Below are 14,281 nucleotides of genomic sequence, written 5' to 3'. Positions count from 1 at the left end.
AGAAATTGCAATTAAGAAATTGCAAAAGCCTATGCATGAAGAAATCGCTGAAAATGTTGCGATTGCTAAACATTCCTTAATTGCGACTCGCAAATTGCAAGTCGCAATTAAGGAATACCTCCCCATACATTCCTATGGGCCTAAAGGCCCATAGGAATGAATGAGGAGGTATTCTCAATTTGCGATTAGCAATTAGCGAATCGCAAATTGAGACTGCGATTTCAAGGGGGCAGGGGTGTCCAAAGGACACCCTGTTGCACCCCTGAAATCAATCTGTGCACATATGTTGTGCACACACATGCCCCAAAATGCGATTCCTTAAATGCAATCACAATTTGAGAATTCGCAAATATTTGAGAATTCTCAAATTGCGAGGGCCTTCACCCTTCATGCATCCCAAAAGCTGATTTTGCAATCGCAAACGGCCGATTTTTGCGATTCGCACCGTTTGCGATCGCAAAAAGCTTTGATGCATGTGCCTGTTAATCATTAAAGATAAAATATATTCGGCCAGTATAAAGCTGCAACCAACCACCGAGCAGCCCCATGCAAATGGAGAAAGAGCATGCTGGAGACTCCCATTGGAAGGCTTGAGTTTTAAAGAAGGATACAAAAATGCCGGCAGCCCAAAGATTAAGGGAGTAGAGGTATGGGTGGTAGAAGTTCCTTTTCTGAAGAGTAAGGCTGCAGGAGCCCTCAAAATAAACAGAGTTATTTGCAGTACCATGGTTCTAAGTCCCCTGTTGCATCAGCAGGAACTTTTTGGTAAAAACCCAGTAGTTGTGCAGGAAGTCCAAACAATCATCTCAGACTCTGCATAATACCCGTGGTACATGATGGCATTTAAGGGAAGGAGCAGGAGCAATTTCAGTTATCCATGATCTGAAGAAATGTGTGTTCCAGTCACTAGAGGCTGGGAGGGAACAAGAGTGGAGAGGTGGGGGGCTTGCGGGGTCGCGGGGAACAGGGGATACAACATCTTTTTAAAACACTTACCTCCTCGCTGCGTCTCAAGTCCTTCTTTGTCTCGCTGTGGACAGAACCATTAAGGACACAGGCTCCCTCCGCTAAGCCAATCACAATGCTCCTTAGAGATCCTTAGAATGCACCGTTGTGATGGTTCTGAGCACCATGGCCCGGAACTCAGATGAGGAATGAGAGGCTAGGCATATTCCCCACCAGGATGTGTAATGAAGCCTGGTGAGGAACATGCAAAGTGCGCATGACTGTTTAGGCCGGCCAAGCAGTCATGCGCACTCTGGAAGCAACCAATCCTCTTCCTGGACGTCACAGGAGCCCAGCCCCTCCCCGCCCAACCTGGCTGATACTAAAAATAAAATGATAATAACAGAAATAACTTTTGCTATTATCATTTTATTTCTGCATTTTCACTGCTCCGAGAGCAGTGCAGCGAAGCTCCTCCGCCTTAGCGGAGGAGCCGCCTTTGTTTCTAGTTTAAAAGAGGCACCTGGAGTCTGGCCTTTCAGATCTGAACTATACTAAAGTATTTGTTCTGGGCCCTCTGGACAGTGGCAGACTAATTTGATCCATTTTGTTGGCTTGCGTGTAAACTGTTTTACTTTGTAAAAATGAATGTCCATTGCTATTCATAGCAGTCTTGTTCATTAAAGGTCGTGGTGGTGTAGGTGTTGGTGGTAGTCAGTCTAGTGTTACGTAGTACTACTTGATAAATTACTTACTCCTGGTTGAGCATCGGCCTAGACACTTCACAAGGGAGCACTAGGCCAGGATGAATTTGAGTTATGCCAATGGGACCTGAGAAATTTAGCTTAACTATTGGTACACAAAATTCCTAAAGTTATGTTTTTTCACCACATCACATAATTTGGTGCTGTGCATGGTAAAATATTTCCTGCACAGGCACAACACACACAACAAAGCTTGAGTAGATGTTCTTTGCAAATAGTTTGGGGTCTTTGGCCCACATGCATCATTGTGACATTTTGCACTTCCTAATTTGCGAAAAATAAGGAATCGCAAATTAAGAAGTGCAAAATGCTATGCATCATTATTTTCGGTATTCATTTGTGATTCGGTAAAAATCGCAATTTTTACCGAATCCCAAATGAATACCGAATTCTTAAGTTAATTTTCGCAATTCCTATTGATTCCTATGGGCCAAAAGGCCCATAGGAGTCAATGGGAATTGCGAGTGGCACTTTGAAAATTTCATGGGTGCAGGGGGGGGTCCAAAGGACCCCCCCATGCACCCCTGAAATGTATTTTTCGCATCATGTTTCGAACACACATGTCCTAAGGACATGTGTGTGTGAAACATGAATGTTGAAAAAAAAACATTTTAAGCATTTTAATCACTTTTTCCAAATTTACCGAGTGGTTCAACCACTCGGTAAATTTGGCACCCTAATTGCGAATTTACAGTTTTAAATTTAATGATGCATTGCTTTTAAGAAATCGCACATCTGCGACTTCTTAAAAGCACCCGCAATTTTAGAACTCGCAAACATGTTACGAATTCTAAAATTGCTTCATGCATCCCAAAAAGCACTTTTGCATTCGCAAACGGCCGATTTTAAGGAATCGCACCGTTTGCGACTACAAAAATGCTTGATGCATGTGGGCCAATATGTCCACCTTTTTGAGCGAAATGTATCCTTGCATCCAAAGTTGACACAAGGACTCATTATGTGCTAAAATACAGCATCAAATGTCAGTTTTCCATTTCGTGTAATTTTGCATAATTCTGCTGAAAATTCATGTAATTATGCAAAAGTAAATTAGGTCAATTTCGAAATCCCCTAGGAAGCACTAACCGACCTAGTTATCATGTGGTCCCCTAATGCTGCATGGGTAGGCTCATTCTGCAGCCCTAGAAAAGCAGCAGTATATAGGTAACCCATGTGCGTGACAATGGAACAACTTGTGTAAGAAGACTTGCATTTGCAACATTGCATAGCACCAATCTCTCAATAACAAAAAAGGGAGCATACTTTTGCTGTTTTGGTTTTATTTATTTTTATCTTAAAACCGGATTCTAGGGGACTTTGCCCCACTAACATAATTAATATGTTAACAGCTTAAGGCTGTATGTATGCAAGAATACTTTGTTAGGAATTAACAGTTTTTTCGATGGATCCAAACGTGAGAATGATTGTGTTCAGGCTCATGGACTAGCAAACTAGAAATGCAACAAGATTGACTAGAGGGATGTGACACGCTACCTTAAAACAGAACGCAGGAACATTTAACTAGGCATAACCAAACATTATTGGGGCCTTTTTTTTTAATTATACCCACTTTAGCAGTACTGTAGGTTTTTATCAATCTGTTAGTATTTTGTCTTCAACAATTTTTACTTTGTTTTCATGAGTTAAATGATTACATATAATGTTTTGCAAGTAATACATTTTCATACCATCACTGTTTAAATGTCTATTTTGAAATTCTGTAGTAGATGGTGTGGTTTCTCTAGTGTTTAACTTAGCATGATGACGTCTGTGTTGCTACAAATAAACATAAGACTTTGAAAATATGAACTTTTTTTTAATGTCCTCACATGAGGAAATCTCATACTGGTGGTGCAACAGATGAACTCCTTTAAGTCAAGTATGAATCTTGAAATGAATAAACTAAATTAAAAACTGACTGAGCATACACAATACTAGTACTTAATAAACAAAAACTAATTTGCCATAGAAATACGGAATTGCGTTTTTTGGAAGGTGTCCAAGGTTTCATGTTTGCCTGCAGTTTTAGAGTCTCTATATTATAAACAAAATTGTTGTGAACTTCACATTCAAATGTTTATCTTAACTCTGTGACTGTGTCAAGGAAAGGATCACCACAATGTTCATCTACATGTTGTACATGTTCAGATAAACATACAAACATTGTAATTGACGAGGTTTGAAGCATTTTTCAGCGAGTAGCAAGCTACTCCGGAACCCAAGTTTAGAGTTTTGTAGTTATTAGATGAGTAAAACAGATTTGTTTTTTTCCTTCATGGGGATTAAAGGAGGAAATTGTATTAAGTAATTGCTCTCAGAGATTTCATGCGGTGCATTGTTTTGAAGGGATAGATTGGTTTGGGTGGATTAGTAGATGGAAAATGTAAATTGTTATTGGAAGTGGTAGACACGCACACCTATTAGTTGGATAAATAGGATAAAGGAGTGATACGGGGGGAAGAGTATGAAAAGGGTCTTTTGAGAGTCCATAGTAGTATGAGTGGTTTGGTATTAGTCAGAGAGTTGAGTCGGGGGCAGAGTTGAAAAGGTTTTTTTTTGGTTTCCTTCGCAGTAGCTGGAAAATATGTTAATGTTTAGATACATACCCACACAATGTGTACATACTTTTAGATGTTAATATTTTACACCTATGCTCCGAGAAGCTCACTTTTGTGTTACAAATGGATCAAGTAAACTGAGAATTAGATAACAAACAACTAAATCAAGTGCAAGGTGCATTTTGTTTGGATGTTTATTAATTAATACATTACCAAACCAGCCTACATGTAGCAAGTACCTTCTTATCCAGGTCATCCTCACTGTATCCGAGTAGCTTCAAGAACTTAGTTCGAGCATCCTGCTCAAAGTTAACCTAAAATAACAAGATAATAAAGCAGAATATTAACAAGAAAGAAATCAGAATAAAAAGTTTAATGAAGACTGAATTGAAATATCCTTTAAAAATCCCAAATCTTGGGTTCGCGTAGTAATCTCGGCAAGAGCAAGAGGGCTGGTGGCGTGTATCAGATTCGTTCTGTATTTTCAATCCCATAGCAACCAAACTACTGGACTATTGATTAGGTTGCCCCTGTAGAAGAGCAAATACATTGGTCTGATAGCACTTCCTCTAACAGATACATACGCCAAGGAAGCTCAGCAACATAAATACTGGCATTAAAGATTCAATTTCTTTTACAAGCTTTGTGACGTTGCCCATTATCATAAATTAAAGAGGGAAAGCAATAGTTAGAATGAACAATTTAGTTTTGATAGTATTTGAACTTTATTGAAACAACAGTTAAAATGGCCGCGGACTTGCTAAGAATGCAATACATTTCGGCAAGGAAAGCAGATAAAATTCGGAATTAAAAGGGGATATCGGCCACTGAAATACTGATTTCCTGGTAATTCCTCAGCTCTCAAGGGAACCTCAATACTCGTAAATCCAATGGTGTGAGGTTAAAAACCACAAAACCCAGCACATTCATTCATAACTGGGTTCTATATACGGATTGTGAAAAGAAAATTAATTCACCAACTATTGGAAACAGAATGATTTGTGGAGGGTGGTGTAACGAGCAAATTCGGGGATCATGTTCGATCTACTGAACGGAAGCAATTTTTCATCCTCAGCGAGTGAAGTGCAATATATAGCATCAATTATGACGGATTATGTAATATCGAGATAAAAATTATTATATTCCGCTATGGTCCGTTCTGGAAATTGTATGAATTAATATATGAAAAGATGGGAGGGGACTAGCGCCGAAATGGCCTCAAATTGAAGTAGCCTACCTGTAAGGGATGTCAATATCTTTTCCATGGCGTGTAAACTCCATATCATATTCTGCCATAATTCTGACTGCAGGCTACAGAATGTCCATTATTGTGCAATTAGAAACCATGTGAAAACCGATATGCAGTTTATACATATATCCATATTTTATCATGAAGACATCTTATTAGGGATCTACATGAACCAGCTGGCATAGTAGCAGACTATATAGAACTGCGCATTCAATATTTTGCTTTATTCTAGATAAGACTCCATTCAAAAAGATAGCGAGCATCTAAAGGTTCCCACAACTATGGAACACTGTGTATTGCAATTCCTCTGACATAATTGAGAGGATCTGAGAAATGTTTGCTAATTCTTCCTTTACAGGCACATGCCTCAAGCTAAATTGCGGTCGCAAAGGGGCAGGTTCGCAGAATCTGCCTCTTTGCGACTGCAATTTTTGCATTTGGGATGCATCATTTCCAAATGCAAAAATCGTAATTTGCAATTGCATTTAAGGAATCGCAAATTGCGATGCCTTAAATGCAATGCATGATTGCATTTAAAATAGCGATTTCGCTATTATGGACCGCTAAATACAGGTTATTGCAACCTGATGGTATTTCGCGGAAACTTTGAAAAATGGTGCATTTTTCACAGATTCAGGTTACACACACACATGCCCTTGGGGCATGTGTGTGCGCAACATGGGTACACACCACAATTTCAGGGGTGCAACAGGGTGTCTTTTTAACACCCTTGAAATTGCATGCGCAAATTGCGAGTACCTATTGGTACTCGCAAATCACGCATGCAATTTCCCATTCATTCCTAAATTGCAACTCGCAATTTGTATCGCTATTTTTATAGCGATTCCTACATGCATAGGCTTTTGCGCGTCCTTAATTGTGATTCCTTATTATTCACAATTAAGGACTCGCAAAAGCATATCTTGATGCATGTGCCCCAAAGTGAGATGTTACCTGTATCAACAGTTATCTGGAATCTCTTATCTGGAACATTATGAAAATTAGAAGTACCAAGTCCGGGTATCAATGGAATCGGATAAAAAGAATTAAGACCATTTGCACCACAATTCCCAAATTCGCTAATCCCGAACCGCTCCTATTTTCTTTTAAACACCTAAAATATAACCTCTTAGCTTGACTCAGAAATTTGCTTAGTAATCTTTTTATGAATGTTTGATGAGAGGGTAATAAAACAACAAAGCAACATACACATTCTTACAAACCGAGGACACAGAGAAATAGAAATCTTCCCATACAACACCAATGATTAAAAACACAATTTATCTTCAACGGATTAGCCCAGTGTATCAAAACTCATTCAATCTACACACAATTGTCAGAAGGCATTACTACTCATTATCACAGTAGATCTCAATTTATCTTTATCAGGGACATTGTTACAACATTTTAGCATCTAATAATTTCAGACACAACCAGTTCATCTGCTCCAGATGAAGTATCTCTCTTTACCTATGTAGAAAAAGGCACCATGTCTGTTCAAATGTTTTAACCTAACTGCAATTGGAATTTCCATGGTGTAGATGTTCCATAATTTAGTCTACTAGAATTGGGAGATAGATTATTTTGATTCCGGGAGTATGTACATTATTAGTTTTCCCATGGCTATCATAAGTGGGCATAAAGCAAGGGATGTTGGTCTATAGACCTCCGGGAACCCATTTGAGGTTTTCATCTGGTTTGGTTGACTACCTCATTCAACCGGCACTACGGTATAAAAAGTTACTGGTGTTGGGCGATTTAAATCGGCATTTTGATGATGCACTCAACTCTGACCCACAAGAGATTCGCCAGGAATTGGCAGTGTTACAACTACTTTTAAAATTAGAACTTCCCACACATAAGTTAGGTCACTTACTTGACCCCTATTTTTGCTAATTGGGGTGCGCTAGAAGTGGAGCCGCCGCTTCCAGTTTTGTGGTTAGATCACTTCCTGATTCCTTTTACGGCAAAGCTGCCCTTGCCAAAGACACAAGAGAAAGTAAAGATCGCATTAAACATTGGAAGTGGGCTGGTTTTTCTCACCCTGTGGCTTGGACGCAAACTTGGCTTGTGAAGCCCTAGAGAGACGCATTATGGGTGCACTTGATTGCACCGCTCCCTGGTCACAAAAAAAATGTCTAGTAAAAGACTCAAATCAGCTCCCTCTTCGGTTAGGAGTTAAGAATTGCCAAATCAGCATGCAAACACCTAGAAAGGCGCCGGAGGAAAGATTTCTCAGTCCACTTGGAAAATGAATATAGAATCAGCCTTAAGAACTACCACTCGCTTATCAGAAAGGTTAAGACAGCCTATTTTAAGGAAAGGATTGAAACAGCTGAGAACTCAACCAAAGAGCCGTTTAAGGTTTTTAAAGAAATATCTTCCCTGGCATCCATTGCAGCACCCATTGCAGGCTCTGAGGAATCCTGCAATCAAGTCGCCGAGTACTTTGCGGAGAAGGTGGAGAAAATTGACTCCTCCTTTCCTGACTCCGCTCGTGATGGTGATAGGGTGGAGGTGGAACCTGCTGATGTTCTGGAAATACAGTGTCTTCACGAATTCTCCATGCCCTCCCCTGACACTCTTAAACAGATAGCCATCAGTATTAAATCAGGCTCACCTAGGGACCCTGCTACCCCTAAGGTGCTCAGAGGGAGTATTGAGATATTCAAGACATTCATGAGACATCTTTTAGAGCTGTCTTTTAGTTCAGGAGTGGTCCCAAAAAAATGGAAGGTGGCAGTTCTCCCTCTACAAAAGAACCCTCACATTAGTAAGGATCAGCTTGACGATTTACGACCTATCTCCCTGCTCCCTTATTATGCTAAGGTTGTGGAGAAGGCTGCTAATTTACAACTTACAGCACACATTGGAAAAAATAACCTTCTCCACCCAACTCAGTCAGGCTTTCGGGCCCTCCATTCCACCGAATCCGCCCCATTGTTTTCGACTGAGACCATTCTCAAATATGTGGACGAAGGGCAGACGGCGGCCTTAATTCTCTTAGATTTAAGTGCCGCCTTCGACACTGTTGCCCATCATACCCTGTTGCAAGACCTCAAGAGAGGAGGTGTAGCAGGTAGTGTCCTGAAGTGGATGGAATCCTTTCTATTTGAGCGCAATTTTCAAGTAAAGCAGGGAGCCCACTACTTCAGGGACATCAAGCTGACACAGGGGGTGCCTCAGGGTTCTACCCTGAGCCCAACATTGTTTAATCTTTATGTCGCCCTCTTGGCTAAAATCTGAGATACATTTGGGAACAAAGCCCTGTCCTATATCGACGACACCCAGCTGGTGGTCTCCCTTACCCACGCACAGGTTGGGGCTGCTTTCAATTTTTTTCCCTGCCGTCAAGAAATGGCTGTGTAGATGGCAAATAATTTCCTGAAATTGAATGCAACAAGACCGAGGTGCTGGTGATAGGGAAGGCTCCATCAGTGTGGTTGTCGACATGGTGGCCCCAGTCCATGGGTCCCACTCCCACACCTTGTGAACAAGCTAAGAACCTTGGGGTATGGATGGATAATAAGCTTTCTTTTGACTACCATACCAGGCGGGTGGCAGGCACCTGTTTTGGAATTTTACGGGGTCTACGGAAAACTTTAGACGCTCTTTACTCAGCATCGAGGAAGACTATGGTGCATGCTTTGGGGACCTCTCGCCTGGATTATGGCACTCTTCTGTATCTGGGTACAACTGCAAATGTATGCGGAGATTGCAGGGCATCCATAATGCAGCATCAAGACTGGTTCTTATGCTTCCAAAGAAAGCCTCTTTTTGAAAACAACAAGGGAACCCAAAGAAGTCGGCAAGGGACCTTGGGACTCAATATTATTAAGGCAACAGTGGTCCCTTACAAATAATAATGCTTAATCAATAAATATAGATGAAGTCGTTGTTATATTTGAAAGCGACATGCCCAGCCGGGCAGAGGTCTTGGTATTTACTTTTCAGTCAATGTAAAACATGAATAACACACAATATACAAGACAGGGCACAAGCCTGTACCCAGTCAATCACACAAGAAATATCAGGAAAGGGAACAAACAAAAGAGCTTAGGCAAGAGCTTAACGTTCTGTAAACTTGTTAATCGAACAGTTTTGATTATAAAACAGAACAATATTGACACCTTCACATTTTTAAAGGGCAAATAAATCATTCCATGTGTGTAAGGTGCTCATAGTTGTCGACGGCGTTTCGATCCGTTTAACACATTATACGGATCTCACCAGGACATTTAATGTATGCCTAATAGTAAAGCAGCCTCATTTGCCAAGAGGGAAGCCGAGGGGTTCAAGGCTTATTGTGTACCCGATCACAGCAATTGCTAACCGGAATCGAATCCAAGCTGACCCCAACAGGTCACAGCAATAGCCCGCCCGGAAATTCCTGTGATCGGGCAGGAAGTACCCTCAAGTACCGATCCACAAGGACTCTTCAGAGTATTTTTAAAATCAGTGCCCAATATGGCCACTGGGAGATAGGAGGAGAGGTGAGTGATTCCCTATCAGGCTTCAGTAGGGATACTAGAAGAGACTCCTGGAGGGACGCTGGGAGCATGCTGATGGTAAGGGCTTAATTGTACACCTCGACTAAACATGGGGCCAGGCTGATCGATATCCGATCAGAATTTTCAGTTGGAAGCCTATATAATCCTGACAACTTATTACACACAAGGTCATGTTTTGCTTTCTTTACCTCAGCCACAGGGATCAATTCACTTACCTCCTCTCGTAGAAAGCATTGATGGTGGGCAAGGGAAGGGGGGGTTAGGAACCATCTAATTGTGCCAGGGTGTGGAGAAGAAGGTGTGTATAGCTCGGCATAGTATAAGCTAAATGCTCGTAGTATAACTGATTGGGATCTCAAAATTTGGCGTGTGGCTGAGGCGATTTCTGTAATTAAGGAAGTATGTGTTTCCTGTCGGATCAGCCATGCCCCATGCCAGTAGATGACTGGGTTTATCCCCCACAGCATGTATGCGGGCTGTGTGTTCAGTAAAATTATAACAGCGGAGACCCAACCCTGGCTAGGATGCTATCTTCGTCCACCGTGACTATGTCAGGCAATGTGGAAAAAGATGTTTCAGTCTTTACAAACTGGATCAGCCATGGTATCAATGAAGTTGCTCCGGTAAAACTTTTCAAGAACAAACCGAAGTCGCAGACGTCAGCCCCATGGAATTTACAGAGCAAAGCAGAATATCACATTGGATGCAAACAGCATGAAAGTAGATAGCAAAGAGCCTATGATGCGGAAGATCTAGTTCAATATAGAAGGGCCCTGACAACATATCACAGTCAAATCAAGATGGCAAAAAAAGATCTATTTACTGCCCAAGCGACAAAAAGCTCAACTGAATCAAAAAATGATTTTTAAAATCAATAAATCGTTCTTACAACCGACAGTAATGACTAGAAATCTCCTCGCCTCCTAAAATCGATAAAATCAGTACTGCAACAGATAATAATTACAAGGGATATCCCCTCCTCTCAATCGTTTTGCGATAAAGAATCCACATATTTTTAGGAGAAAATACGTACCATCAATCACGGTACCCCCAAAACTGCCCCCGACCCCCTCGATGATGCCTTGATAGGTAATATTCTCCTAACAGGACCATTATTGATAGCTTTTCAGACTATTACTCTATCTCAGTCTTGACAGGCTATTCTAACCTGCAAATCAGGATCTCCACATGATCCTTGCCCTCCCAGTGTACTTCATACCTCTGTAGATTGTGTAAATCCAGTGACCAATGAAATTGTGAATGTTTCACTGGCTACGACTGTAGTCCCGCCCGATTCGAAACTAGCAGTAGTTAAACCACTACAGAAAAAGCAACTTTCAAACCTTCGTCCAATCTCACTATTCTCGATTTTAAGCAAAATCACTGAAAAGTTGGTCAATGACCAACTTACTGCATTTTTAGAGGAGGTAAATATTCTCCACCCACTGCAGTCTGGTCTCCGTCCAAGACGCTTTACAGAGTTAGCCCTGTTAGAAGTTGTACACACCGTGAAATTAACACTCGATGCAGTGAAAAATGGAGTGCTGACTTTATTAGATATATCAGCCGCATTTTATACCATCTTCCGTGACATCTTGCTGCAAAGACACAAGGACTGTGGGATTTCCCAGTGAGCATTGGCTTGGGTGAAATCCTTCCTCTCTGATAGCAGACGGACAGTGATGGTAGGAACGTTTTTTTTCTTAAGAAAAACCTGTCACTTCAGGGGTACCCCAGGGCTTTGCGCTCAGCTCTGCATTATTCAACATCTATATGGCCCTTTGATCCGATGATCACCTTCTTTGGTATTCAATCCACATCTTATGCTGACGAGAATTAATTTTGTGGTTGGACAAAGGTTCTATTGGTTCTGAGACCAATGTTAAAAACTGTTTAACTGTAGTTATTTGGTGGATGCACACCAACCATCTCAAGTGCAACACTGATAAATCAGAGATAAATCAAAGATTATGCTCCTCGAGAAGTCCAACTCCTTTGACCAAGCGCTATGGGGGCCTAATGCTATTACCCCACTACCTCCTTCGGTGGAGGCTGTGAAGAACCCTGGTGTAAAATGTGATGCTTCCTTGTCATTTGGCCATCAAGCTATAACAGTAGCTGGAACTTGTTTCAGTCTTATAAAAGCACTGAAATGTTTTTTTAATATCTCCCATTATCGGCTAGAAAAACAGTTGCTTTTACCGTGATAACTTTTAGACTGGACTATTGCAATAGCTTGTACGCAGGCTCTGCAAAAGAAACCCTGCAGAAACTCCAAGATGTGAAACACTCTGAGGCCAGGCTGGTACTTAATCTCCCTCAAAGCTTCTCTGCACCAGCAGCCTTAAAAATACTACTACACTGGCGGCCAATGCATAAAAGAGTCCTTTTTAAAATCCTCATGTTCAATTTCAGAGCCTTTAGAGGACTCAGGCAAAATATTTAATTGACAGTCACCCACTATACAACCTCAGCGCCGCTTAGGTACTCACAAGCCAACCTGCTCAAACCACCTGCATACAGACTTAAAACTCGAGGAGGTAAATCCTTTACCTTCTTGGGTACAAGAGCCTGGAACCTACACCCTAGGGAGTTGAAATTCATTGAATCTGAAAGGATCTTTAAGAAGCAGCTCAAGACCTGGCTTTTTGGCATCCCTAATGATCTGTGCTACCTACTCATTATGTGATGCTTTTCTACTCCAAGGTTCGATCAAGATTGATTAAAGCTTACACAGTCATACTCACTGCTGCTTAGTACCAGGATGCTCCCTTGGGAGTGGTAGCGCGCTATTCAAGTACAATATTCAATTCAATTCTTCTAAAGCAGCCTGTTGTACCTTGGCACCTATCACAGCATGGTGTGTCATGTAATCAAGAAGGGAGCAGTTATCCAATACAGTGACCTGCCTCATCTGCGTCTCGGAGGGCCCTAGCAAACTTCCTGCAAGCCTAGCTATGTTTTTTAATGCAGAAGCCCTTAATGACCACTTTAAAGGAATCCCACTCAACAGCATGGCTGGTGGATGTGCCATGATTTTCCTCAAAGTACTGGGCTATGTGGGTTAAATTAGTATCACAAAATATCAGGTCCTCCAGTGTATCTTTGGATAACCCCCAGATATGAATCAGCAGGTGAGGAGTACCCCACTCGATGTCTACTACATGTGCGGTACAGTGTGATCTCACACGACCCAAGTATTCTGAGTGGAGAAGTTGTGGAAATAAGTGCTGGGAGCACATAAAATGGTCTAAATGGAAGTAAATATTGTGTGGGGCATAATGAGAGTAAAGGCATAGGTGTGGGTTATGGGCTCTCCACACATCGAGAAGGGACCACTGTTGTGCCCATTTAGAAGGACATTCTCACAGTCTAACCGGCACTCAGCAAGTACGTATCTGCTCTCTTTATCGATGACCATGTTTTGGGTCAGAAAAGGGATACAAGGGCGTATCCAGAGCAGTGCACCCCAGGTGTATGTGGAATATGCCGTGCTGTGGACCATAATTCTCTATCGTCTACTAAGGCGCTGGAGTTCATCGCTAGTGAGATTTTTTTCTTGATATAAGCAAATACTGAGTAATAGTGGTGTGCTGAATGTAATCCCTGTACATTTAAGGTGAGAAATCATATGGTGAGTTTAGTGGTCAGAGGGAAATGCCAGATATGTGTGGGGAGGGATGGAGGAGTTGTAGTCAGGTACCCTTACCATTTATCCTACAAGAAGAGTGATCATGTGTCGCTCATGCAATGCAAATAAAAACAGCAGTTAGCAACTACATCCAAATTCTGTGACAGTATTCCCTTATCTGCTGCGCACAGCAAGATTTGGCAACAGGCTATGCTACCAGCCCACTAAGAAAAGATAGCCAGCTTCGTAGTATGTTTTGGCCTCAGGTCTTAGACTGCACACAGGTCAAGTCCCTGCACACAACGAACAATAGGACGCCAAGCAGGACTTGGCCCCTTTTATTTCGTTTTTTTGAATTACATATATATTTTTCGTATTAGTACTTATTTTTTATTATTATTTACAGATACGTTTTGGGGCATTTGAAGAACAATTAAAGACCTGTCGGATCTTACTGGGCCTACTTTGTCCCTGCAGTGTTTGCAAACCTGGACCCAGGCCAGAAAACCAGCAGGGAGTACCAACAAAGGTCCGAGAGCCTTTGCTTGAAGCCTGTGGACCTAGGAAAAAGGTTTTCAAACATTGGATGCTCACTCAGAAGTGCACTAACCCCAAGCCAAGGG

At 41.5% G+C, this 14,281-nt stretch overlaps 1 protein-coding gene across 2 annotated transcripts in view; it reads right to left on the bottom strand.

The window, feature by feature from the left end:
* Window positions 1-14,281, bottom strand: part of SEC31B (SEC31 homolog B, COPII component) — a 1,031,933-nt gene that overhangs the window by 643,559 nt on the left and 374,093 nt on the right. For both annotated transcript variants that reach the window (XM_078643061.1, XM_078643062.1), the window contains exon 12: window positions 4,507-4,581. In XM_078643061.1, the coding sequence (XP_078499187.1) occupies window positions 4,507-4,581 (75 nt within the window). The remainder of the gene's footprint in view (window positions 1-4,506; window positions 4,582-14,281) is intronic.

Source organism: Lissotriton helveticus, chromosome 5_1, assembly GCF_964261635.1.
Source record: "Lissotriton helveticus chromosome 5_1, aLisHel1.1, whole genome shotgun sequence".
Lineage (NCBI taxonomy): Eukaryota > Metazoa > Chordata > Amphibia > Caudata > Salamandridae > Lissotriton > Lissotriton helveticus.
Note: the sequence above shows the minus strand (reverse complement) of the source record. Positions and strands in the feature narration are given on the sequence as shown.